At 37.2% G+C, this 25,146-nt stretch overlaps 2 protein-coding genes, 1 long non-coding RNA gene and 1 other non-coding gene across 10 annotated transcripts in view; all 4 read left to right on the forward strand.

Annotated features, from left to right (window-relative positions):
- Positions 1-11,464, forward strand: part of SNURF (SNRPN upstream open reading frame) — a 24,033-nt gene extending 12,569 nt beyond the window's left edge. Inside the window, exons 3-4 of one of the 5 annotated variants that reach the window (XM_044229666.1) lie at positions 6,129-6,255; positions 6,996-7,056. In XM_044229666.1, the coding sequence (XP_044085601.1) occupies positions 6,129-6,234 (106 nt within the window). In that variant the 3' untranslated portion in view covers positions 6,235-6,255; positions 6,996-7,056. Of the gene's footprint in view, positions 1-6,128; positions 6,283-6,995; positions 7,057-11,317 lie in introns of those variants that run through there. The other 4 variants (XM_044229664.1, XM_044229665.1, XM_044229663.1 and 1 more) reach the window with 4 other exon arrangements.
- Positions 11,373-18,974, forward strand: SNRPN (small nuclear ribonucleoprotein polypeptide N). Its single transcript, XM_044229661.1, has 7 exons — positions 11,373-11,464; positions 12,688-12,839; positions 14,877-14,988; positions 15,417-15,569; positions 18,016-18,154; positions 18,569-18,694; positions 18,797-18,974. Exons 1-7 carry the CDS (start codon positions 11,462-11,464, stop codon positions 18,832-18,834), a joined length of 723 nt encoding a protein of 240 aa, XP_044085596.1. The 5' UTR covers positions 11,373-11,461; the 3' UTR covers positions 18,835-18,974.
- A 4,140-nt stretch (positions 18,975-23,114) lies between these two features.
- On the forward strand, positions 23,115-23,187 carry LOC122894748. The gene has a single exon (XR_006381820.1). It is a non-coding gene; the product is annotated as a small nucleolar RNA SNORD107 (small nucleolar RNA).
- Positions 23,129-25,146, forward strand: part of LOC122894314 — a 42,352-nt gene continuing 40,334 nt past the window's right edge. For all 3 annotated transcript variants that reach the window (XR_006381766.1, XR_006381768.1, XR_006381767.1), the window contains exons 1-2: positions 23,129-23,577; positions 24,169-24,320. This is a non-coding gene — a long non-coding RNA (uncharacterized LOC122894314). The remainder of the gene's footprint in view (positions 23,578-24,168; positions 24,321-25,146) is intronic.

Here is a 25,146-nt window from a genome sequence, read left to right on the forward strand (position 1 = left end):
CTTTGGAGAACAGTGTGGAGATTCCTCAAGAAATTAAAAATAGAGCTTCCCTACGACCCTGCAATTGCACTCCTGGGCATTTACCCCAAAGATACAGATGTCGTGAAAAGAAGGGCCATCTGTACCCCAATGTTTATAGCAGCAATGGCCACAGTCGCCAAACTATGGAAAGAACCAAGATGCCCTTCAACGGATGAATGGATAAGGAAGATGTGGTCCATATACACTATGGAGTATTATGCCTCCATCAGAAAGGATGAATATCCAACTTTTGTAGCAACATGGACGGGACTGGAAGAGATTATGCTGAGTGAAATCAGTCAAGCAGAGAGAGTCAATTATCATATGGTTTCACTCATTTGTGGAGCATAACCAATAGCATGGAGGACAAGGGACGTTAGAGAGGAGTAGGGAATTTGGGTAAATTGGAAGGGGAGGTGAACCATGAGAGACTATGGACTCTGAAAAACAGTCTGAGGGGTTTGAAGTGGCAGGGGGGTGGGAGGTTGGGGTACCAGGTGGTGGGTATTATAGAGGGCACAGCTTGCATGGAGCATTGGGTGTGGTGAAAAAATAATGAATACTGTTTTTCTGAAAATAAATAAATTGGGAAAAAAAATAAAGCTTGAAATCAGGTAAAAAAAAAACAACAATTAAATCTCTGATCTTAATGAACAAAAAAATAAAAAAATAAAAAAAAATAAAATTGGGAAGCAGTATTGTTACTTGCTAAGCTTTGCGTACTGATACGTATGCTCAGAATTCTCTCATATTTGGATAGTTAATAGCTGTAGTCTGTTTATTTTAATGATAACTCCTCAATATTCCACATTTTACCAGACCATAGTGCTAAAAGTCAGTATTCCAGAGAAATTGTGTAGTACTGGTTCTAATGCTAGTAAAGATTGCTATTCATGTTCCATCTAAGATACAAAGCAAAATGAATAAAAACCAAAATGAGGCAGACAAAACCTCTCGTAGACCAACAGTTATTGTTAATAAAAGCTCATTGGTTTTTATTCTTGGAATTTATGGTTATACCATCTTCCAATAAATCTGTCAAGTAAATCAGTTTTTGATCTTTGGGGCTGGTGAATGTCTTAACAATTTCTTGAAGTATTATAAATTTGAGAGAATTTGGAGATGGGGGCTGGAGAGTCTCCTGGAGAGTATATTTTATGCATTCTTTTCAGTGTCTTTCTAAATTACATTTGCATTTTATGAAATGAAATCTGTATTGCATTTTATTTTCTCAATTCTAATTATAGCTGGGTTTCAAGTTCACCAAGAGGAGCACTCTAACAGGAGTTCTAAAATTCCAAAGAATATATATTTTTTCTCTGAAACACTTTTAGAATCATATTAGGTGAGACTCTTAGTTGCCTTTTGGAAATAAAATAAGTAAATAAATAAGTAAATTAGGTGAGACTCTTAGTAGCCTTTTGGAAATAAATAAGTAAATGGGACAATAAAAATGGGACAGTTTAATTCCGATTGAGCAGTGTAATTCCAATTCTTTTTTTTTTTGGTGAGTAGTTATATTTATTTATTTATTTATTTTCAATTTATTTATTTTCAGAAAAACAGTATTCATTATTTTTTCACCACACCCAGTGCTCCATGCAAGCTGTGCCCTCTATAATACCCACCACCTGGTACCCCAACCTCCCACCCCCCCCGCCACTGCAAACCCCTCAGATTGTTTTTCAGAGTCCATAGTCTCTCATGGTTCATCTCCCCTTCCAATTTACCCAAAAGCACATACCCTCCCCAATGTCCATAACCCTACCCGCCTTCTCCCAACCCCCTCCCCCCAGCAACCCACAGTTTGTTTCGTGAGATTAAGAGTCACTTATGGTTTGTCTCCCTCCCTATCCTATCTTGTTTCATGGATTCTTCTCCTACCCACTTAAGCCCCCATGTTGCATCACCACTTCCTCATATCAGGGAGATCATATGATATTTGTCTTTCTCCGATTAACTTATTTCGCTAAGCATGATACGCTCTAGTTCCATCCATGTTGTCGCAAATGGCAAGATTTCGTTTCTTTTGATGGCTGCATAGTATTCCATTGTGTATATATACCACATCTTCTTTATCCATTCATCTGTTGATGGACATCTAGGTTCTTTCCATAGTTTGGCTATTGTGGACATTGCTGCTATAAACATTCGGGTGCATGTGCCCCTTTGGATCACTACGTTTGTATCTTTAGGGTAAATTCCCAGTAGTGCAATTGCAATCCCATTTACAATTGCACCCCAAACCATAAGATACCTAGGAATAAACCTAACCAAAGAGGCTAAGAATCTATACTCAGAAACTATAAAGTACTCATGAAAGAAATTGAGGAAGACACAAAGAAATGGAAAAATGTTCCATGCTCCTGGATTGGAAGAATAAATATTGTGAAAATGTCTATGCTACCTAAAGCAATCTACACATTTAATGCAATTCCTATCAAAGTACCATCCATCTTTTTCAAAGAAATGGAACAAATAATTTTAAAATTTATATGGAACCAGAAAAGACCTCGAATAGCCAAAGGGATATTGAAAAACAAAGCCAAAGTTGGTGGCATCACAATTCCGGACTTCAAGCTTTATTACAAAGCTGTCATCATCAAGACAGCATGGTACTGGCACAAAAACAGACACATAGACCAATGGAACAGAATAGAGAGCCCATAAATAGACCCTCAACTCTATGGTCAACTAATCTTCGACAAAGCAGGAAAGAATGTCCAATGGAAAAAAGACAGCCTTTTCAATAAATGGTGTTGGGAAAATTGGACAGCCACGTGCAGAAAAATGAAATTGGACCATTTCCTTACACCACACACAAAAATAGATTCAAAATGGATGATGGACCTCAATGTGAGAAAGGAATCCATCAAAATCCTTGAGAACACAGGCAGCAACCTCTTCGACCTCAGCCGCAGCAACATCTTCCTAGGAACATGGCCAAAGGCAAGGGAAGCAAAGGCAAAAATGAACTGTTGGGATTTCATCAAAATCAAAAGCTTTTGCACAGCAAAGGAAACAGTTAGCAAAACCAAAAGACAACTGACAGAATGGGAGAAGATATTTGCAAACGACATATCAGATAAAGGACTAGTGTCCAAAATCTATAAAGAACTTAACAAACTCAACACCCAAAGAACAAATAATCCAATCAAGAAATGGGCAGAGGACATGTAATTCCGATTCTTAATGGAGCTAGTGCAGATCTGACATGTTAAGGGTACAGTTCCCTCCCTAAGATTACCTTCAGTGCAGATACCAATTGCAAATCCTTGTGTTTCCAGGCCGTTTGCACTTCTGAATGTCCAGATAGACATTCAGGGTTTCCATTGTTTCCTCAGGTTCCATAGTTTGTTGGATTGATTCACAGCACAAAAGAAAAGTCCTACGTTTACTATTAAGATTCCTATAGAAGATAAAAATCAGGATAAGTCAAACATAGAGACTCCTAGGACACGATCCATAACTTCAGGACCTTAGGTTGTAATACTCTCAGCTTCATCGGTGTATCTGTATCACCAACCAGGAAGCTCACCAGAACTTTGGGTACCTTCTAGAGGCTTTTTTTTTTAAGTATTCATCATCACTAGCCATCAGGGAGATCAAATTAAAACCACATTGAGATACCACCTTACAGCAGTTCGAATGGCCAAAATTAGCAAGACAGTAAACGACCTGTGTTGGAGAGGATGTGGAGAAAGGGGAACCCTCTTCCACTGTTGGTGGGAATGCAAGTTGGTGCAGCCACTTTGGAGAACAGTGTGGAAATTCCTCAAAAAATTAAAAACAGAGCTTCCCTATGACCCTGGTATTGCACTACTGGGTATTTACCCCAAAGATACAGATGTAGTGAAAAGAAGGGCTGTCTGTACCCCAATATTCATAGCAGCAATGGCCATAGTCACCAAACCGTGGAAATAACCAAGATGCCTTTCATCAGATGAATAGATAAGGAAGATGTGGTCCATATATACTATGGAGTATTATGCCTTCATCAGAAAGGATGAATACTCAACTTTTTTTTTAAAGATTTTATTTATTTATTTGACAGAGAGAGATCACAAGTAGACAGAGAGGCAGGCAGAGAGAGGGAGGGAAGCAGGCTCCCTGCTGAGCAGAGAGCCTGATGCAGGACTTGATCCCAGGACCCTGAGATCATGACCTGAGCCGAAGGCAGTGGCTTAACCCACTGAGCCACCCAGGTGCCCTGAATACCCAACTTTTATATCAACATGGACAGGACTGGAAGAGCTTATGCTGAGTGAAATAAGTCAAGCAGAGACAGTCAATTATCATATCCTTTCCCTTATTTGGAGAGAATAACATGGAGGACATGGGGAGATGGAGAGGAGAAGTGAGTTGGGGGAAATTGGAGGGGGAGATGAATCATGAGAGACTGTGGACTCTGAAAAACAATCTGAAGGTTTTGGAGGGGTGGGGAGTGGGAGGTTGGGTGAGCCTGGTGGTGGGTATTATGGAGGGCATATATTGCATGGAATATTGGGTGTGGTACATAAACAATGAATTCTGGAACACTGAAATGAAAAAAAAAATAAAAATTGAAAAAGAAAAGAAAATTTCATGTATTTATTTGAGAGAGAGAGAGCATGGGTTGTGGGTGGAGGGAGTGGCAGAGTGAGATGCAGACTCCCTGCTGAGCAGGGATCCTGATGAGGGGCTTGGGGATTGATACCAGGACTACCAGGACCCCGGGATCATGACCTTAGTTGAAGGCAGATGCTTAACCAACTGAGCCACCGAGGCACCCTGTCTTCTAGAGTTTTTATTAAAGTTTAATTATTTAAACATGATTGAATCATTCAGCATGGGGTTGAACTCCATCTTCCTTGAAGCCATGCCTTCCCAAGAGGTTAGGTCCATGGCCCTACACTCTAATCACATACTTGCTCTTTGTGGCTTGGCCAGTGCCTATCCTGAATCCTCTTGTTAGCATTAGCTCAGGTGTGATCCAAGGGACCCATCAAGAATAATGAAGATATTGGGGCACCTGGGTGGCTCAGTGGGTTAAGCCACTGCCTTCGGCTCAGGTCATGATCCCAGGGTCCTTGGATCGAGTCCTGCATTAGGCTCTCTGCTCAGCGGGGAGCCTGCTTCCCTCTCTCTCTCTCTCTGTCTGCCTCTCTGTCTACTTGTGATCTCTGTCTGTCAAATAAACAAATAAAATCTTAAAAAAAAGGTAATATGTATTTTAAAAAAAGAATAATGAAGATATTTTTATCACTTGGTAAATTTGAGAAATTAGAGAGTACCTCCCACGAGCCATGGACAAAGTCCAACCTAATTCGTTATTATATAACAGAATGTTTAAAGTGTATTTAAAAACTAGAAAAATAGTGGAATACCTTTTTTCAGGCCCGTTTCCAAATGTAACTACTATTGAGTGGTTTCATAAATAGACACATACATATATATAATGCGCATGTGTGTGATACATACATACACACTTAACAGGAGCAGAATTGCTGGTGATTTATTTTTACACATGACTTGTTAGCCAGCAATACTTCTGAATCATTATTCATAGAATCAGATTCACAGCCAAATAACTGATCCGTAGAGATATGTTGAGAACTTTTGTCTGGAATTCCCTTCCAACTAATAGGTAGGTAGTTCATATAGTTCGAGAACCTAAAAGCTTGGGCTCTGGTATTTCCTTGTTTTAGATGGTTACTCCTTGGAGTATTCAGTATGGCTAACAGCATTAATGTCTTGCTGGAAATGCCTTCGCAAATGCCTCCTGCTTGTTAAGGGTTAAAGAATTGTTTTCAGATAGAAGTGAGTGATGCATATGGTTCTGATGTTTTTTCCGTAGGGTTTTTTAAAACGAGAACTTTTTTTTTTAAATTTTAAAGTTTCTTTGTGTAGTATCCCCAAAGTAGTAAGTGTCCTTCTGTTCCTTGCACATTCTGTGTACAGAGACTCCTGTTTCTTCTTATAATATCTTTATAAGAGAATGGGAAGCCCTGACCCCAATTGAGGCTCTCCTTAAATGTAAGGATCTACAGATTTTCTTTCATATTGTTATCCTTTTAATTTTCTCTTTCCATTTTTATTCATTTTAATGTATTGTGCTCTGTTCATAGGTGTCAGCTGTACCCAAGGAGATCTCAGCAGCAGCAAGTACTTGTGGTGGATTTCCAGGCGGAACTGAGACAGGCATTCTTAGCTGAGACACCGAGAGGTGGTTAAAGCAGTTATTGGAACATCCAGGTAGCTGATTTCCAAGTGAAAAACCAGGTTAGAATTAATTGAGTAATGGTTAAAAATAAATAAATAATGTGTTTGGAGGTCACTTAATTATTTGGGATGTGTTGAAATAAGATTTTTTCTTAAAAATTTCCTAATTAAAATTAAATTTAAAAGTTCTTATTGTAGGCACATTGCAGAAAGATCAAAAAAGTAAAATCAAGCAATAGGACCTTGGTCGTCTTAATCCAACCTTAGTTTCCCAGTCATTCTAGCTCATGCTTTTTAGGTAGTTTTATTTGTGTATAATTTCTGTTAATTTTCCAGTTAATATTATATAAACATACTGCATTATAAATAGCTGCTGAATGTCCTGCTAGTGAATGCTTTGTAATTATCATTTGTGAAAAACTTTTTCCTGGTAGTTAGTAAAAGATTCAGTGAACTGCTGAGCATAACATATTAGGATCATCTCAGATATGCAGATGTGAAAATAAACTAAATAAGAAATATAAGCTTAGGTACATTTTCTAATTGTATTATGAAGTATTAGTCACTGTTACCCTGATAAAGGGGAATACCAGTTACGATATACTTTTGCCTGCATTGATTGTTTTAATTACATTATCAGTTTTGCCTGCTGAATTATAAATACATACCACATTCATAATCAAGTAAGTTAAATAACTTCCCATGTATATTTACTAATTTTTCCTTTTTTGTTTTGTCTTTTTCACTTTTTTTAAACAATGTATTTGAATCAGCTGACAATGTGTCAATGTATTTGATTCAGCTGACAATGTAATAAAACTGTTATCCATGATATTTTCAATGTGATATAGATTTATTTACAGTCTGTCTTTTTTGTTTTATGTGACCTTCTTTAAATTTTAAAATTGAAATACTATCTTTTCCCTTAAAAGAAAGTTCTCAGGCATCTTTCTTAGAGAATCACATTTAAAGATGAAAACACCAAATTGGGACAATAGGGGATCTAGTGATACTATAGAAGGTGGTGAAGAGAAAGGGTTTATTAGGAAGGAAGGTATATGAAAGTAAACATTAAAGGGTAGGGAACCAGATAAATTTCTAGAATAAGGGTCAAGTCTAAGAATCATGTTCAAGAATTATATATAAAGAGTAAATGTAGATTGGGTAGTTTTTAAAGAATTGTTATGTTTGCTTTTTTACAATATAAATCTAAAGCTTCCAAGTGATAGACAAGAAAAATGGGGAGGTAAACCAAATATTTTAAAACCCATGTTTAAACCATAGCATAAGGTTGAATTAAAAAAGAAAAAATTACTGAATTTTCTTTCATTTTGCCCATTTGCTTTTTTTAGTTGGAATCATGCTTTTAAATAAATTTATTTTGTATTTATTTCACTTAAATGTATATCACTAATATTTCTTCATTTTATTATAGTCGACATAATTATCATTTGTAATGAATAAATGGTAGTTCATTCATGATTTACTTTTCCCTTGTACTTGTTTTTTTTTTCTAGTTTGCTATGCTTTATAAATATTCTAAATTTTAAAGATACATTTGGTATCCTAAATTTATTAGGATAAGTATCCAGTTGTGCAGTGCAGGGTATGCGTATTAGTATGACTCTTAAATGTTTTGTTACATTGCTTTGTGACAGAAGCATAAGCATTGTTGATTACCATCAAGGATAATTACTACTAGTGCTAGTTTCTCAGTACCATATTTGTGTGTCTTTTTCTTTAATAAACAGTTCCAAAAATTGAAAATCTGTGTGTGTGTGTGTGTGTATGTGTGTGTGTGTATGTGTGTATGTGTGTGTGTGTGGTTTTTAATTGCTTTGTGGGTGAGTACTTTCCCATTTATGTGTGTTTTCTCCTTTTAATTGTTTAACTTCTATGCACATTTTCTGTGAGGGGTGATACTTTACCAGATTTGAATGAGCACTAATACATTACCATTATTATATGATTTCTCATTTGTTGTATATATCTTGGCCAAGTTTGAGCATCTTATCTTTTCACTTATATTTTTCACTTATATTTTTATAAAGTTTAATCATTTGAAAGTCCAGACTTTCCAAAAATTTAAGAATTTTTCCTATGAGGAATCTCTAGGCCCCAGTCAGGGACCTGGGGCCATTTATTTGCTTACATGGCTTTTTGATATAAGGAGATTTATTATAACTGCTAATTCATCAGTGCGGTGTCGTGTTGCTGCTCTTATGCTCTATTTCATGAAGGATTTTGCTGTCATTTGTTAGGGAGATAAATTTGATCAATCTCTTAAGTGAAACATCCTTTCTCTTACAAGGGTTCAAGATTATGGTTTGCTAAGTTTAGGGAACTTCCTAAATCACTTCAGTCAACCTTTAATCTGAGTTGTGAGTAAAATGTGTATCTCTTACTTCTATAGAATATTTTATTTTATATTACACATCCGTGTACCCAGTTCTTTAGGTTATGACTCACATCTCTAGGTACATTTTTATACTTGGTAACTGGCTAACAACATCTAGTACGAATGTGGTAAGGGTTTGGAAACTCAAACAGATTAGGTTATGAACAGAAACAGTACTGACTGGCCTTCCCATTTTACTCTTCCACTATACAAGGAAATTTTTTCTTTTTTAAGATTTTATTTATTTATTTATTTGACAGAGAGAGAGATCACAAGTAGTCAGAGAGGCAGGCAGAGAGAGAAGGAAGCAGGCTCCCTACGGAGCAGAGAGCCTGATGTGGGACTCCATTCCAGGACCCTGAGATCATGACCTGAGCCGAAGGCAGTGGCTTAACCCACTGAGCCACCCAGGCGCCTGGAAATGTTTTTTGAATTTGTTGGTTTCATATAATTAAACTATGAATTAGGTCTGATGGTTATGTGTTTACTGAAACGCCAGTTGGGACAGAACATTTAAACTGAAGCTGATAGGGAAATCTGTACTCGAATCTTTTTGGCATTTGAAGGTAAAAGTCTTGTTTCTGAATTTTAAATTTTTCATTGGAAAGGTGACTGACTACAAATTTTACCTTAAATCCGCACATTTGATGCTGGGTCCCATTGCATAAGACACTTGTGTTTACATAAGAAACTTTTCAGTGATTACATTTTTTCCCTTAAATGAAATCTTGAAACCTAAACCTACATTTTTTTTTCTTTTGTTGTAATAATCATGGTCTTGTGGCTTAGTGTCTGGTAGCATGTCTCCATTGTTGATGGTAGAGGGGATGTATGCCAGTAATAGTGTCTTGTTGAATGGTTAGCATTTTTTGTTTTTGTTTTATTTTTTCAATAATGACGATGTAAAAAGTAATGTTACAGACTTTGTATATTATGTGAAGGTCTTCACTTTTTACACTTTAAGAACAGCTCTATTGATATATATTTTATATACTATAAAATGTACCTAATTTTTTCATAAATTTACTGACTTTTGCAACTATTGCCAGGTACTTTTAGGATGCTGCATTACCAAAGTAAGATCCTTCATGCTCATTTACATACATTCTCTGTTTCCACACCCAACTTCAGGTTACCATTTAATTTACTTTCTGTTTCAATGTTTCTTTTTTTCCATTTCTGTAGATCATTTACTTTCTTCTATAATAGATTGCTGAAGACTTTATATCAAAATAGATACATATTATAAAAATGAAAATTGCTAAAAAAGAGTTGCTAACTTAAAAATAAACAAGTATAGGATTGTAGACTCTGCTTCCTAGATAATGCCCTCAGGATTAAGAACATCTATGTTATAGGCCTTAAACTACTCCTATGTTGGCTAATTGAATTTAAATTAAAAAGAAACTACAATTATTTGGGGAGGGGAGCATGCATTAGTATGATGATTTGAATAGATCTTTTGAGATCTTTACATGCGAGTTTTATGCAAAATGTTAATTCATGTACAAATACTGGATGCTACAAAAGGGGTTATCACTGATGTCATGTATCTTTAAAGATGTAAATTAGATGGGAGAAGAATAAATATAATTAGATGGGAGAAGAAAAAAAGTGTATAGCTATTATTGTCAGTTAAGATAAATGTTAAGAGGCATTGTTGGGTGGCTTAGTCTGTTGAGCATCTAACTGGCTCAGCTGGCATCAGGCTCCCTGCTCAGTGGGGAGTCTGATTCTCCCTCTGCCCTTCCCTACCCCCCCTGCTTATGCACGTGCATGTGCACAGTCTTTCAAATAAATAAATCTGTTTTAAGAAAGAGAAGCATGGACAGTGTTGAGGATATAGGTAGATTGTCTTTCAGAAAAAAGGCACAAATGGTGCATGGCAGTTTGCACTTGGAGAACAAAGTTTAGAAGATATTCTCAGTAATGATGAATTTATTTTTTAGACAATATGGTACTCCAAATTCTCATAGAAATGTATTTAACTACCATCACATTTTTGTAATTATGGAGAAACATCTATATTTTACCACTTAACTGAGTTATTTCTTTCATACCATTCTGTTACCTTCTGATCTAGTGTCCTATAGTTCCACATGGAAAACTGTATCCTCAAAACATTTCTTTTACCTTATTGTTTTGATGTTACAGTTCACACTATATTTTTTCATATCCTGAAATAGATAATTCATAATTTACTTAAGCAGTGTACATTGTTTGAAAAGTGCCTTTATTGGAAACAGAACAGTTTTACTAGAAATGTCTGTATTGTTAAAAGTAAAATTAAATCAGATTCTGTTTATGATATGGGGTTGCTTCTATGCATAAAACCAAATTCCTATTCAAGTCTAATTTGTGTATTTACTTTTCAAATAAGTATAATTAGTAGTCTGAGACCTTTTCCAGTTTTGACTCTCTTGGTTGCCAGACTTAAGAACATTTTCATTAGTATATTGGGAAAAACAACTTTTATAATGCATATTTTTTGACTGCTAAGAAAGTTGCCCAGATAGTCATATAAATAAACGGGGGAATTAAGGTGAGGGAATAGTGAAATTTGGTATTCACTTGGTGGGTGTAAGAACATGGGAAGTGTTTTGAACATGTCTGTTAAAATGATTTTCATGAAAAATTGTCTGCCTGTTTTTAAACATGGTATATTGCAGTGCAGCTAGATCATGCTTTCCTCTGCAGGCTCCATCTCCTGTTTGAAGCTTCTGCCCCAAGCTTGCATTGTTTATAGGAGAACCTGCGTCATACCTTTATCTGTAGCCTTCCCTTAGGTCTTAAGGATCCTGAAACCTTCCTGTGGACATTGGATTTGGTGGAACAGCAACCATGGTAAGGTGTATATTAAGACAGGAGGGTGAAAAGCTACTGGAAAGACCTAGTATAATGGTTTACCAGAGTGTGGGGTATCTTTGGGTTCTTAATGTTAGAAATAAGAAATCAGTCTTTAAGAGATGGTATCTCATTGTATGAAGTATCAACTGAAGAACAGCTATGTCTGTCATCCTACAGTAGTGATAAAGTGGTTGAAAATATCTTAAGGAGGGATATTACATGTGAGAAAATACAGAAGAGAGTTTTCCTTATGACTTAAAATAGTAAGGGACCATCCAGTGGATAGAAGACTCAGGTTATAATAGACATAAATTCTACATTAAAGATGGAGAGGTTTAGCAATTCAGGGCATGAGAAATGCATAATAATAAACAGTTTCTAAAGAGATAAAACACCCTAATAATCTGTTTTGTGGTCCTGTTAAAGTTTAGATTACTTATAGCATGTATCCCCAGCAGGAAAGATACCTTAAGGCAGCAAAAGTTGATTTGGAAAATAGAAGGCATATTAGATTTTATGATAGCTTGTGTTCTTCTTAAGGAATACAGTATATAAATATAGATACAGTATTATCAGCATATTAAAATTTCAGTAGAGTGAGTGATTTAAGGTAAAAATATTTTTAGAAGTGACTTAGTAGGTTAAATCAAACTGAAAAAGGTTTGAGAAACAACTGTTCCAAACTCTGAAGGGGAGGGGATGTGGGGTGTGATATAACTAGGATAAAGGTCTTTGGGGAACTAAATAATAGTTTGTGTTTGCATTGGGTCAATGGGAATTGGAAAGTTTCTGATGGAGGTAGGAATTTCCCACTGTTTGGCTACAGGTCTAGGAGAAAAGAAGTACTCCATAGGGTTGAGTGTTCTGAAAGAGAGTGGGATTTGGGATTAAAATTGGGAAAGGAGACTAATTAGAATGATAGAATACTAACATGAAACTGGGTTTGTGACTCTGTTGGGGAAGAAATGTAGTTAGGGAAATATAGTTAGGATGATGGGAGACTACACTCAATACATTCTGAGAAGTAGAGGGTTCCACAGAAGAGCATAGTTGTTCGGGCCTAAATTGGGTCCAGTATCTTGAGCCTGAAGGGATTTTTGGAGAAAATAAAGGATGCAGGATGTGTTAAGGAAACCAAGTTTGGATTGACAAAGGAATAGGGAAGGTTATAACGTAATTACAAACTGACTTATGACTGACAACTTTCTTACTTCTTTCAGACTGTGGGAAAGAGCAGCAAGATGCTGCAGCATATTGACTATAGAATGAGATGTATCTTGCAAGATGGCCGAATCTTCATTGGCACCTTTAAGGCTTTTGACAAACACATGAACTTGATCCTCTGTGATTGTGATGAATTCAGAAAGATCAAGTAAGACCATTTTGGGTTTGGTTGTTGGGAGAATGAGGGAGAGGGTAATAGGCATAAGGAGTTATAGAGGGTAACTGTTAAGAGAGGAGGAAAAATGTGGTAGGGCTAGTCTATTGCCTCACAACCTAAACCATTACTGAGTTGGATTAGGGTCTCCCATTCGTAAAGTCACTGTATTTACACTACTGTTTTAAGTTTGCAAACATACATGAACTTAATTTGAAATAGAACTCACAGTATGAACAGAGTATCTGCATTTATTTAAAAAGTTATGAGATGGGGCATCTGGGTGGCTCAGTGGGTTAAGCCTCTGCCTTCGGCTGAGGTCATGATCCCAGGGTCCTGTGATCTAGCCCTGCATCAGGCTTTGATCCACAGGGGAGCCTGCTTTCCCCCCTCTATGCCTGCCTCTCTGCCTACTTGTGATCTCTCTGTCAAATAAATAAAATCTTAAAAAAAAAGTTAGAAGATGTTATTAATAGGTTAGGTTCTGCAGCATTCCTGAGGGAATAACATATTTCAGTCTTAGTGGTAGAGGAGTTGGGTTATGATTAGAATACTCCAGGCTAAGGTCAACATTTGGTTCTACTAGCCTCTTTGCATGTTCCTTGTTTTGGCCAAATTCATCATGTCCAGTGTTGATTTGGTGTCCATTCTTAATCCTTTTTGCTTATTGTATTTATCATTTGCCCACTTCATTTCTTCAGGAATGACCTTTATGTTTATGCCTTACCACATTAGGCTACCATCTTTATACCTATGACCAGGGAGCTTGCTTTCATAGGGCGCTGTTGACTATCTGCAGCAAGATCACAGAAATTGGTGGATCTTAGTGGCATCCTACTTCCACTCATTTGACTTTTCATTCAGAGGAGTTGAGTTGGTGCTTGTAATACCTCTGGACATTCAATATGGCTTTGTTTTAGGCTTTTATCATGGGGTAGAACTTGTGAGGCATCACCCTGGATTCTTGGCTTCATTTACTTTATTTCCACAGTTGGTGATATCCAGAAGTTTAAATTGCCTATTTCATATAAGTTTTATTAAATATGCAGAAAAAGATAATGCTCAGCATGAGTTGTCTGCTGTACTCTTTTAAGTCTTTTCCTCTGAGGCAAAAAAACGTATTCAAAAACATATTCCACATCTTTTCCCTTTTCATGTATTCTCCACCTCCTCCCTGCACACCAAGTAGGATTATTTCAGATAGTCTAGGATGGTAGCATGTTTCAATGCTCTTTCTTGTGTGTAAATAATCCATATTTTCCCCTAAAATACAAATTCTAAAGGTATTTGAGAATTTTAGGCATATTAATTTCTTTGTTTCACTTTTCTCACTAAGATACAAGGATAATTTCACATGCATAATGCTTTAAACTGCGCATTATTCTCTGATAATACTTAATGAGGATTGTTGAATGACATTGTCAGTTGCTTTTACCTATATTACATAGTATATGCCTCATGAATATATGATTTTTGCTGCTGACAGTTGTGACTACACAAGTTTTTTTAAATTTTGTTTTTAATTATAGTTATTTTACTTTATTATATTATGTAAGTGGTAATGTCAATAATGCATAGTCATGCCTTATTCAAATCCTTTTTTTTTGCCTTCATCATTTGGAATAAAAACACTGCCTCTTATTAGTACTATTTTAGTTGTCTGTCGTCCCGATTTACGGAAAATATGATTTAAAAAATTTTACTTCCCATGTTAACATGAAAACACATTACAATTTACTTCTCTTAAAAGTTTCAGCTGCATAATTTGCATTTTGTTTAACGAAGCAGAAATTAATCTTGCTGAAATAAAACATTGAGGTAACATTCTTAAAAATTTTGATAGGAAAGGGGTTTACCATTTTTCCTGATATGTCAGTGAGTCTAGTGTTTTTGTATTGGTCTTTGTTTTGTTATAACTTGGCAACTGAGCATGAATATTTTCCATCAATTATTGTCCTAGTTGATACCTAACTTAAATTTTAGTGAGTGACCACTAATTTAATCTCAACAATGTTTACTTTTGATTTATAGGCCAAAGAATGCTAAGCAGCCAGAGCGTGAAGAAAAGCGGGTTTTAGGTCTGGTGTTACTACGTGGGGAGAACTTGGTATCCATGACTGTGGAAGGACCACCCCCCAAAGATGTAAGGAAGCTGTAGGGTAGGACAGAACATTAATGTGGAAGGACATTAGATTATTTGAGATGTTTGCTAAATGAAGGTACAATAAGGCATAATAATAATATACATTTGTCAAGTAAAATATGCCCAGCACTTAATGTCCGTGCTTACTTGTCCATATATGGTGATAAAGGACTTTTCAGTGAATTATTATATGTGCTGGGACTACCTATATAAGGGTGGGAGTGGAGGATTTCTATGTACTAAAAATTTGACATACATACTTGTAATGTGTTGAATGCCTCCATGGTGTACTTGCTTATTCCTTTGAGTATGGAACTAATACAAACTAGATGATGTGAGAAAATAGTGGGAGGTAGTGATGTTTTAGGAATAAGATTATTCATGACATTGGTAAATAATTTGATTTCAAATAATTTTTCTTGTTTCAGACTGGAATTGCTCGGGTACCACTTGCTGGAGCTGCAGGAGGTCCTGGGGTTGGCAGGGCAGCTGGCAGAGGAGTGCCAGCTGGTGTTCCAATTCCCCAGGCTCCTGCTGGATTAGCAGGCCCTGTCCGAGGGGTTGGAGGACCATCCCAACAGGTGAGGAGATAGGAGGAGGTTTTATATTATTTAGAGAATATGTCTAGAAGCCGAATAGATTTAACAGCCTGAGTGCACATCCTATACTATGTAAGCAGCATATGTTGTAGAAGGTGATGAAATACAAATACACATCAGGAGGGGAAAGGATTAAAGCCACCTTGATAAGAGGAACTCACCAAAATGGGTGAGTAAAGATAAATATGGATGGGTAAACCAGAGTTGAGAGATGCCTGGGTGGCTTAGTGGGTTAAGCCTCTGTCTTTGGCTCAGGTAATGATCTCAGGGTACTGGGATTGAGGCCTGCATCAAGCTCTCTGCTCAGTGGGGAGGCTACTTGCCCATCTCTCTCTGCCTGCGTCTCTGCCTACTTGTGATGTTTCTCTGTCAAATAAACAAAATCTTCAAAAAAAAGTTGAAAAAATGTGAAAGGACTTAGTAGGTTAAAATAGGTAATGTATTTGGAAAACAGTGTGGAGATTCCTTAAGAAATTAAAAACAGCTACGCTATGACCTTGTAATTTCACTATTGGGTATTTACCCCAATGATACAGATGTAGAGAAAATAAGGGACATCTGCACCCCAATGATCATAGCAGCAATGGCCACAGTCACCAAACTAGAAAGAACCAAGATGCCCTTCAACAGAAATGGATAAAGAAGATATGGTCCACCTCAATGTGAGAAAGGAATCCATCAAAATCCTTGAGGAGAACACAGGCAGCAACGTCTTCGACCTCAGCCGCAGCAACTTCTTCCTAGGAACATCACCAAAGGCAGGGGAAGCAAGGGCAAAAATGAACAATTGGGATTTCATAAAGATCAAAAGCTTTTGCACAGTGAAGGAAACAGTTAACAAAACTAAAAGACAGCTGACAGAATGGGAGAAGATATTTGCAAATGATGTATCAGATAAAGAGCTACTGTCCAAAATCTATAAAGAACTCAGCAAACTCAACACCCAAAGAACAAATAATCCAATCAAGAATGGGCAGAGGACATGAACAGACATTTCTGCAAAGAAGACATCCAGATGGCCAACAGACACACGAAAAAGTGCTCCATATCACTCGGCATCAGGAAAATACAAATCAAAACCACAATGAGATATCACCTCACACCAGTCAGAATGGCTAAAATCTACAAGTCAGGAAATGACAGATGCTGGTGAGGATGCGGAGAAAGAGGAGCTCTCCTACACTGTTGGTGGGAATGCAAGCTGGTGCAACCCCTCTGGAAAACAGCATGGAGGTTCCTCAAAATGTTGAAAATAGAACTACCCTATGACCCAGCAATTGCACTACTGGGAATTTACCCTAAAGATACAAACGTAGTGATCCAAAGGGGCACGTGTACCCGAATGTTTATAGCAGCAATGTCCACAATAGCCAAACTATGGAAAGAACCCAGATGTCCATCAACAGATGAATGGGTAAAGAAGGTGTGGTATATATACACAATGGAATACTGTGCAGCCATCAAAAGAAATGAAATCTTGCCATTTGCGACGACGTGGATGGAACTAGAGGGTATCATGCTTAGCGAAATACGTTAATCAGAGAAAGACAACTATCATATGATCTCCCTAATATGAGGAAGTGGAGTTGCAACATGGGGGTTAAGGGGGTAGGAGAAGAATAAACGAAATAAGACAGGATTGGGAGGGAGACAAACACTTAATCTCACACACTGAGGGTTGCTGGTGGGAGGGGGGTGGGATTATGGACATTGGGGAGGTATGTGCTATGGTGAGTGCTGTGAAGTGTGTAAACCTGGTGATTCACAGACCTGTACCCCTGGGGATAAAAATATATGTTTATAACAAATTAAAAAATTAATTATATTTTAAAAAAGATATGGTCCATATATACAATGGAATACTATGCCTGCATCAGAAACGGTGAATACCCAACTTCTCTATCACTGTATCAACATGGATGGGACTGGAGGAGATTATGCTGAGTGAAATAAGTCAAGTAGAGACAGTCAATTATCATATGGTTTTGCTTATTTGTGGAGCATAAGGAATAATAGGGAGGACATGGGAGATGGAGAGAAGTTAGTTGGGGGAAATTGGGAGGGGAAAATGAACCATGAGAGACTGGACTCTGAGAAACACACTGAGGGTTTGGAGGGGAGGGGAGTGGGAGGTTGGGTGAGCCTGGTGGTGGGTATTAAGGAGGGCACGTATTGCATGGAGCATTGGGTGTGGTGCATAAACAATGAATTCTGGAACAATGAAAAGAAATGAAAAATAATAGTAAAAGAAAATAAGGAACATGGGGTTTTAGGAGGATGTATGAGTGTGTTAAGATTTTTGAAATGAAAATGGGAGAAATACAAAACTATTATATCATATTTAATAGGCCATGGTATCCACTGATTACTTTGTTTGAATAATGTGAGAATATGCCTTACCTTTACATATCTGACCATGCCTTGTCAGGTAATGACTCCACAGGGGAGAGGCACTGTAGCAGCTGCTGCAGTTGCTGCTACTGCCAGCATTGCCGGAGCCCCAACTCAATACCCACCAGGACGGGGGACCCCACCCACTCCTGTGGGCCGAGCAACCCCCCCTCCAGGTAAGAAATTGATAATAGAAAGTAAGAGAATTTGTTACTGATCTATATAGATATCAAATATGTGTGTGTGTGTGTGTGTGTGTGTGTGTGTGTGTGATGTTCCGTGAAAAATTTGTATTTTCTGGAGGAAGGGACGACAAAAAATATTCTAAGAACATACTGAACTAAGAAACAGCCCAAGTACCTAACTAGTTGCTTAGATTATGTTTCCCACTTTTAAACCTCTTTTTAAGTAGTTTTTAATGGAAAGCTGTGGAGTTGGGGATGGCTTACATGGTAATGGTCCAGGAGAAATTGTTCAACCCTCTACTTAGTATCTGGGCACCTTTCCTTCAATATTCTCTTGTATTTTATTCTATCATCTTAGCTGAGCTTAATTATGAGGTCTTTATTTCTACCATTTTTATTCTCTAGGCATTATGGCTCCTCCACCTGGTATGAGACCCCCCATGGGACCACCAATTGGGCTTCCCCCTGCTCGAGGGACGCCAATAGGCATGCCCCCACCAGGAATGAGACCCCCTCCACCAGGAATTAGAGGTGAGTGGCTACACTTTTGTGCATTGGTGCCAGCTGGGCCCTTTAATATTTATGTGACTTTTTCTAATGGTCCCATGGAATTTTGCTTTTTTTCCCCCCCAGGTCCACCTCCCCCAGGAATGCGTCCACCAAGACCCTAGGATACTGTTGATCATTCTTAAAAAGTCACTTTTTTCCCTGCGATGTGTCTTGTGAAATTGTGTAGAGTGTTTGTGAGCTGTTGTTCCCTCCTTGCTGCATTAATACTAGCTAATAAATGCACAGAGCAATTAAACTGCGAGGTACTGTTGTATGTTGTACTTTTTTTGCCTGTTGATTCTGTTGTTTTCAAAGTGAAGACTGGGATTTTTCTGGTTTTGAAGTTACTATGGATAAGGTGAATTCTGTTAAGCAATGCATTTAAATAATTTTCTCTCTGATTCTTAAGATAAAATGGTTCTGATACTTGATTAAGCTTCCTAACTTCCACTTTGTGCATTGACTGGTATTAGTTTGTAACCATGACACCAAAGAAAACCCTTAACCAGGGGGTTAAGTAGATAGGCTAAAACTTACATATGGCATCTTCCTCTTTGCTATCTCATACATACCCGAAAGGAAGGAGGGATGGGATGAAAGGCCATGTAAGGCCACCTATGGAAAAGAAACTGGTACTGAAACAAACTTTGTTCATCAAATCAAAGCATTTGGAATTGGAGATACTCCTTTTCATGGAAGTTTGTATCAGGTGATGAGCTTTTACAGTGCCCTTGGGCCTTGTGTGATCAGAATAGATGATACAATACTGGAATAATCATCACTGTCTACCAGTAAGTATTTACTTATACATTTTTTTACTTAGTTTATTATTTTTAAAGATTTTATTTCTTTCAGAGAGAGAGAATGAGAGAGAGAGAGCAGGAAAGGGGAGAGGTCAAAGGGAGAAGCAGAATCCCTGCCTAGCAGGGAGCCTAATGTGGGACTCCATCCCAGGATTCCAGGATTATGACCTGAGCAGAAGGCAGTCGCTTAACCAACTGAGCCACCCAGGCGCCCCTTACTTAAAATTTTTTTAAATGAATGGAAAAGCCTGGGTACTGGGAACCAGGGAGAGTTCATTATTTGGGATAAGTTGTGTTATTAGTTGATAACTCTTGAGTACAAATTTTATCCAATCACATCACTTAGTGGTGTACTGGAAATGTTTAGAGGAATGGGAAATATCTTCCAGTTAAATAGCTGAGGGATGCCCAGATATCTGGGTCTAGTTTGTGATGGTTATGCAACAATGGTGAACTCACTTTTAAAAGGGAAACAGTAGAAGTTTTTAGGTTTTACTGCTAAGCTTTCAACTGGGCAATGAATCGGTCCTTACTGATTTTAATTGTAGCTTATAAAATATGAGTTAAAGATGGTTTTAATTCTTCCGTAACTTCAAACTTCAGTAGATCGATCATGTCTCTTCCTTTGATTTTACAAAAAAATATGTGTGTATCACCATTTCCATCTTTTAGTTTTAATTTTTTAAAATATTCTGTTTTTAAATAATCTCTGCACCCAAAGTGGAGCTCCAGCTCATAGCCCTGAGAGCAAGAGTCATATGCTCTACTGAGTGAGATAGCCAGGTGCTCCTTCAATTTCCATCTTTTAAATCATGGCCTTTCAACTAATAGTCTCTCAAGGAAAAGGGACCCTTAAAATTACTGCAGTTGTTGTCACCAGATCTGTATGGTCTCTCCCAAAGTAGTTTTTAATACTGATGGCCACTATTAGGAAGGGAACGTAAAGTAGCCAGGTCCATCTCTGTTTAGTTAGTTTATAAAAGGCAGGTGTAATACTTAACTTTAGAGATTGTAAATGTTACAGTGGAACTTCTTGGTTACTAGAGCACCAGGCAAAGTACTTGATTGATCTGGATCTCTGAAGGCAAAGCAATTCTGTTAAGATAAAATTGACTGATCTATAGGACTTAGAACTTCTGCTTAAAATTGTGTGTGTGATATGCAAAGAGCATTGTTTTCTATGCAGATGGCCTTTCTGGACCAACTTTTGAATAATTTATGGTACTTTTTCCTGTTTTGAAAGGAAAACTTTCCTACTTGCATAGATCTGCTAATGTGGATGATCGTTAGATTTTGGCATGAGTGATTGTGCATCATATTCAAAGAAAACCTGTTCTCTTATATTTCCTTAAGTAAAGTTGATGGTTACTTTTGCAAGGTAGAGGTAAGTGTCAAGAACTCTAGATTCTGCAAGATGCTTACTTCTCATGGTGTTTTGATTTGGTGGTAATATTCTTTTCCTAGAACTTCCCTAATTGTTTGATAACCTTGATTGTGGGAACACATATTGAAAAAGATACTTGGAGCAGATACTCCTGTAATTGCATGTGGAGTGTAAGATGAATGTGGATCTTTTGTTATAGATTGCTAGATCTGAGCTGCTACAGAGTTCCGTTGTAAACACATAATGACATAAGAGTTTTCAAACATTCATGGCAGTAATACTTGTCCATTATGGTTTTATCCCATTCTGTATTCACATGAATTACACATTCTATCTAAAGCACAGTTGGGCAATGACTTCTTGATTTCCTGGTCACATTTATTAGCAGTAATTTCATAAATATATACACATAGCACATCTATACAGATTTTTCATTGTGGTTTAAATAATTTTAAATAGAATTCTGGGATTTAATAATTAATTTTACCTTAAATCTTCATGATTTTGAGTTATTTGTGGTATTTTGTGTTTATATGATAGGTACACTGGACTTCATATAAAAGTGTATAAAAATGATGTGGCTTCTTGCCCTGATACACTCATTACTCTTTAGTCATGTAAAATTTTATAAGTCCTGTAATTTTCTTCAGCTTTATCAATATATAATTGATAAATTATACTATGTAATTTTTAGGTATGATACATGATGATTTACTATACACCTCTATTGTGAAAAGATTTCTACAACAAGGTTATTTTTTTTTAAAGATTTTATTTATTTATTTGACAGAGAGAAATCACAAGTAGACGGAGAGGCAGGCAGAGAGAGAAGGAAGCAGGCTCCCTGCTGAGCAGAGAGCCCGATGCGGGACTCGATCCCAGGACCCTGAGATCATGACCTGAGCCGAAGGCAGTGGCTTAACCCACTGAGCCACCCAGGCGCCCCTACAACAAGGTTATTTAACACATCCATCACCTTGCATAGTTCCATTTTTTCTTTTTTTTTTAAATTTTATTTATTTGACAGAGATCACAAGTAGGCAGAGAGGCGAGGCAGGCAGAAAGAGAGAGTGGGATGAAGCAAGCTCACTGCTGAGCAGAGAGCCTGATGCAGGGCTTGATCCCAGGAGCCTGAGGTCATGACCTGAGCTGAAGGCAAAGGCTTTAACCCACTGAGCCACCTGGGTGCCCCTTCCACTTTTTTTCTTGTGATGAGAACATTTAAGATTTACTCTTGGCAAATTTCGAATATTATAATACTGTTAACTATAGCTCCCATGCTGTTTATTAGATCCTTTGAAATTAATCATTTTATAATTAAAAGTCTGTACCCTTTGATCAGCATCTCCATTTTACACACCCCATCAGCCCCAGGCAACCACCATTATAGTCTGTTTCAGTGAGTTTAACTTTTTCAGAATTCGCATGCAGGTGATACCAGAAGACTTTTTTTTTTTTCTATTTGGGCAACAATACAAGGTTTGAGTGATAACAAATGGTAATACAAAGCTCCTAAGGAGGGAGGGGACCCAAGGGGGTTGCCCAGAAGTCTTGTAATTTTTGTAAACCTAACCAGTGTTTTATTTCTTGTAGGTCTTAACTTGCATTATAATAATAATGTAGTAGAAATTAACTTACAGAGTTATGTGATAATAATAATACTTGTCTAGAACTTACATAATCTGATTTCAGTGATTGGGAAAACAATTTATTGTGTTCATTTCCAATAAAACTTAATTGATTTCAGCCAGTAGTCAGTTACACCCTCTGTGAGATTATATGAAGTTTTCAAATACGTGTTATCCAATTGATAATACATTGCCAGATTCTTACTCATCTTTACATTCCAGTTCCCTGTGACTGGCCATTCATATAATAAAGCTTAATAATTTGAATTATAGTAAATAAGGAAAGCAAGATACATTTTTTAAAAATTTAATTTAATTTTTTATTTCTTCGGGGTCATATTCTAATCATTTTTTTTTGTATTACAGTTTTTTTGGTCTTAATAAGGTCTTTTTGCCCACATAGTTGATGACTCTGAAACGAGGAGAGAATTTAACCACTCAGTTTTCTGACATGTCACTGGATCCTACCCAGTAGTATCAGAAGGAAGCTGAAAATGGTGTTAGCTGCACTTAGGACAAACAAAAATCATTCCAGGTAAAATAACCTTGTAAAGAAAAGTTATAGTGTATTATAGAGGCCTTGGCTAGGTTCATGATGACAAAGGACCTTGTCTGAACATAATGATTTCAAAACTTGAGCTTAAATGACACTCTGAAATCTAGTCAATGTGCCTCAGTAGACTTTTCATAGAACATTATTTTCAACAGATAAATTTTGACTTATTGTGGAACTTTGAATACTTAGAAATGTCAGGTGTAAATTGGCAGTATACATTGCCATCTCTTCAGACATCTTTTTTTAAGTTTTCATAAGATATTCTGAGCTCATTATTTTTCCCTTCTTTTTAAACATGCATGCTGTTGAAAGCAAAAAAGGAAACTCATCCTTAGATCCCAGAAGGTACACACACATGCTGAGATGGAAGCAAGGACATGTAAAAGGGAGACGGCCACCTCTTCGATAAAACATAGAATGCCAGAATTAGTGATGTCCAGGAAAGAGGGGAACTCATATTTGTGGAACATGTATTATAAAATGCAGTGAGTATGGTAAGTGTCCTTACATGGACACCACTGGTGTTTGAAGACCATTTATTTTGGTTTTGTTTTTCTTCAGTTGTCTGCAGTGATCAGTGGGCATAGACCCTATCACATGGAGGGAGACAAACCATAAGAGACTCTTAATCTCACAAAACAAACTGAGGGCTTCTGGGGAAATGGGGGTTATGGAGAGGGAGTTTGGATTATGGACATTGGGGTGGGTATGTGATATGGTGAGAACTGTGAAGTGTGTAAGCCTGCCAATTCATAGACCTGCACCCCTGGGGCAAGTAATACATTATATGTTAATAAAAATAATTAATAAAAAATGTGTCAGCATTACCAATTTTTAAAAAAATGTTAGGGTGCAAGTTTTTAAGATTTATTATAGTTCCTTCCATGTAGTGGAATGTCTGTGATTAGAATCTATGCCTAACTAATAACTAGCTCCGTATTTTTTTAAGATTTTATTTATTTATTTGACAGACAGAGATAACAAGTAGGCAGAGAGGCAGGCAGAGAGAGAGGAGGAAGTAGGCTCTCCTCAGAGTCATTTTTGGTCAAAGAGTAGAAATAAGAAAATTCTGTTTGATTTTACAGGGGTGAGAGGATCTCTCCTGCTTAATTGAGATGATGAAGGACCAATAAGAGAGCAGTTTTTGAAATCCAGTTCCAAGGATATATTTGTTTTAGATGTGAATGCTGATTAATGACTTCAGGTGTTAAATGCAGCAAGTCCATCTATGCCAAAAGTGAGTAGAATGTGAAGGGGAGCAGCTGGGTGTTGGCTGCAGTATACTTCTTCAACTTCTTAAATGATAGATGAGGAAACCTCAAGGGACTTTCCTTGTATTAAAAGTGATGTGCCATTTGCCCCTGGTATCCTCTGTTGGCAGGGGTGCAGACCAAAAAAAAAAATAGTTCCAATGGGTCTTCTGCATTCAGTGTCCCCTCAGTTTTGCTCTGGAGTCCATGGTGCTAACATCAGTGTTTTTTTTGCCTCTAATTTAGGAAGTTCTAATGTAGAATAGGATTGGTTAGTAGAAGACTGGACTGGATTAATTTTCTTTGGTGGGCAAAATAATTTAAAAATTAGGTGAGGTAGCCAAGATGTAATAAAAAGCCTCAAAGACCAGCCAGATATTTGATGATTATGAATCATTTGTATTAGATTTACTGTTAACAAGGGTAACACAATGACCCATGGGGTGAAATATTTGTACATCTGCAATCATTGGACTGTCTGTTCCCATATGTTTAAGATAAATTTAATTAGACAAGCTATAGTACATCATCAGTTTCAGAGGTAGAGTTCAGTAATTCATCAGTTCTGTATAATACCCAGCGTTCATCACATCACATGCCCTCCTTAATGCCCAGCACCCAGTTACATTCCCCTGCCCATGTCCCCTCCAGCAAACCCCAGTTTGTTTACTGTAGTTAATTTGAGCCTCTCTTGGTTTTTCTCCTTCTTTGATAAGTTCCAGTCCAGTTTCCCTCCCTTCCACTATGATCCTCTGCAGTTTTTCTTATATTCCACGTGGTGAGTGAAACCATATGATATACATATGTCTTTGT

The sequence above is a fragment of the Neovison vison genome, chromosome 13 (assembly GCF_020171115.1).
Source record: "Neovison vison isolate M4711 chromosome 13, ASM_NN_V1, whole genome shotgun sequence".
Taxonomy (NCBI): Eukaryota; Metazoa; Chordata; class Mammalia; order Carnivora; family Mustelidae; genus Neogale; species Neogale vison.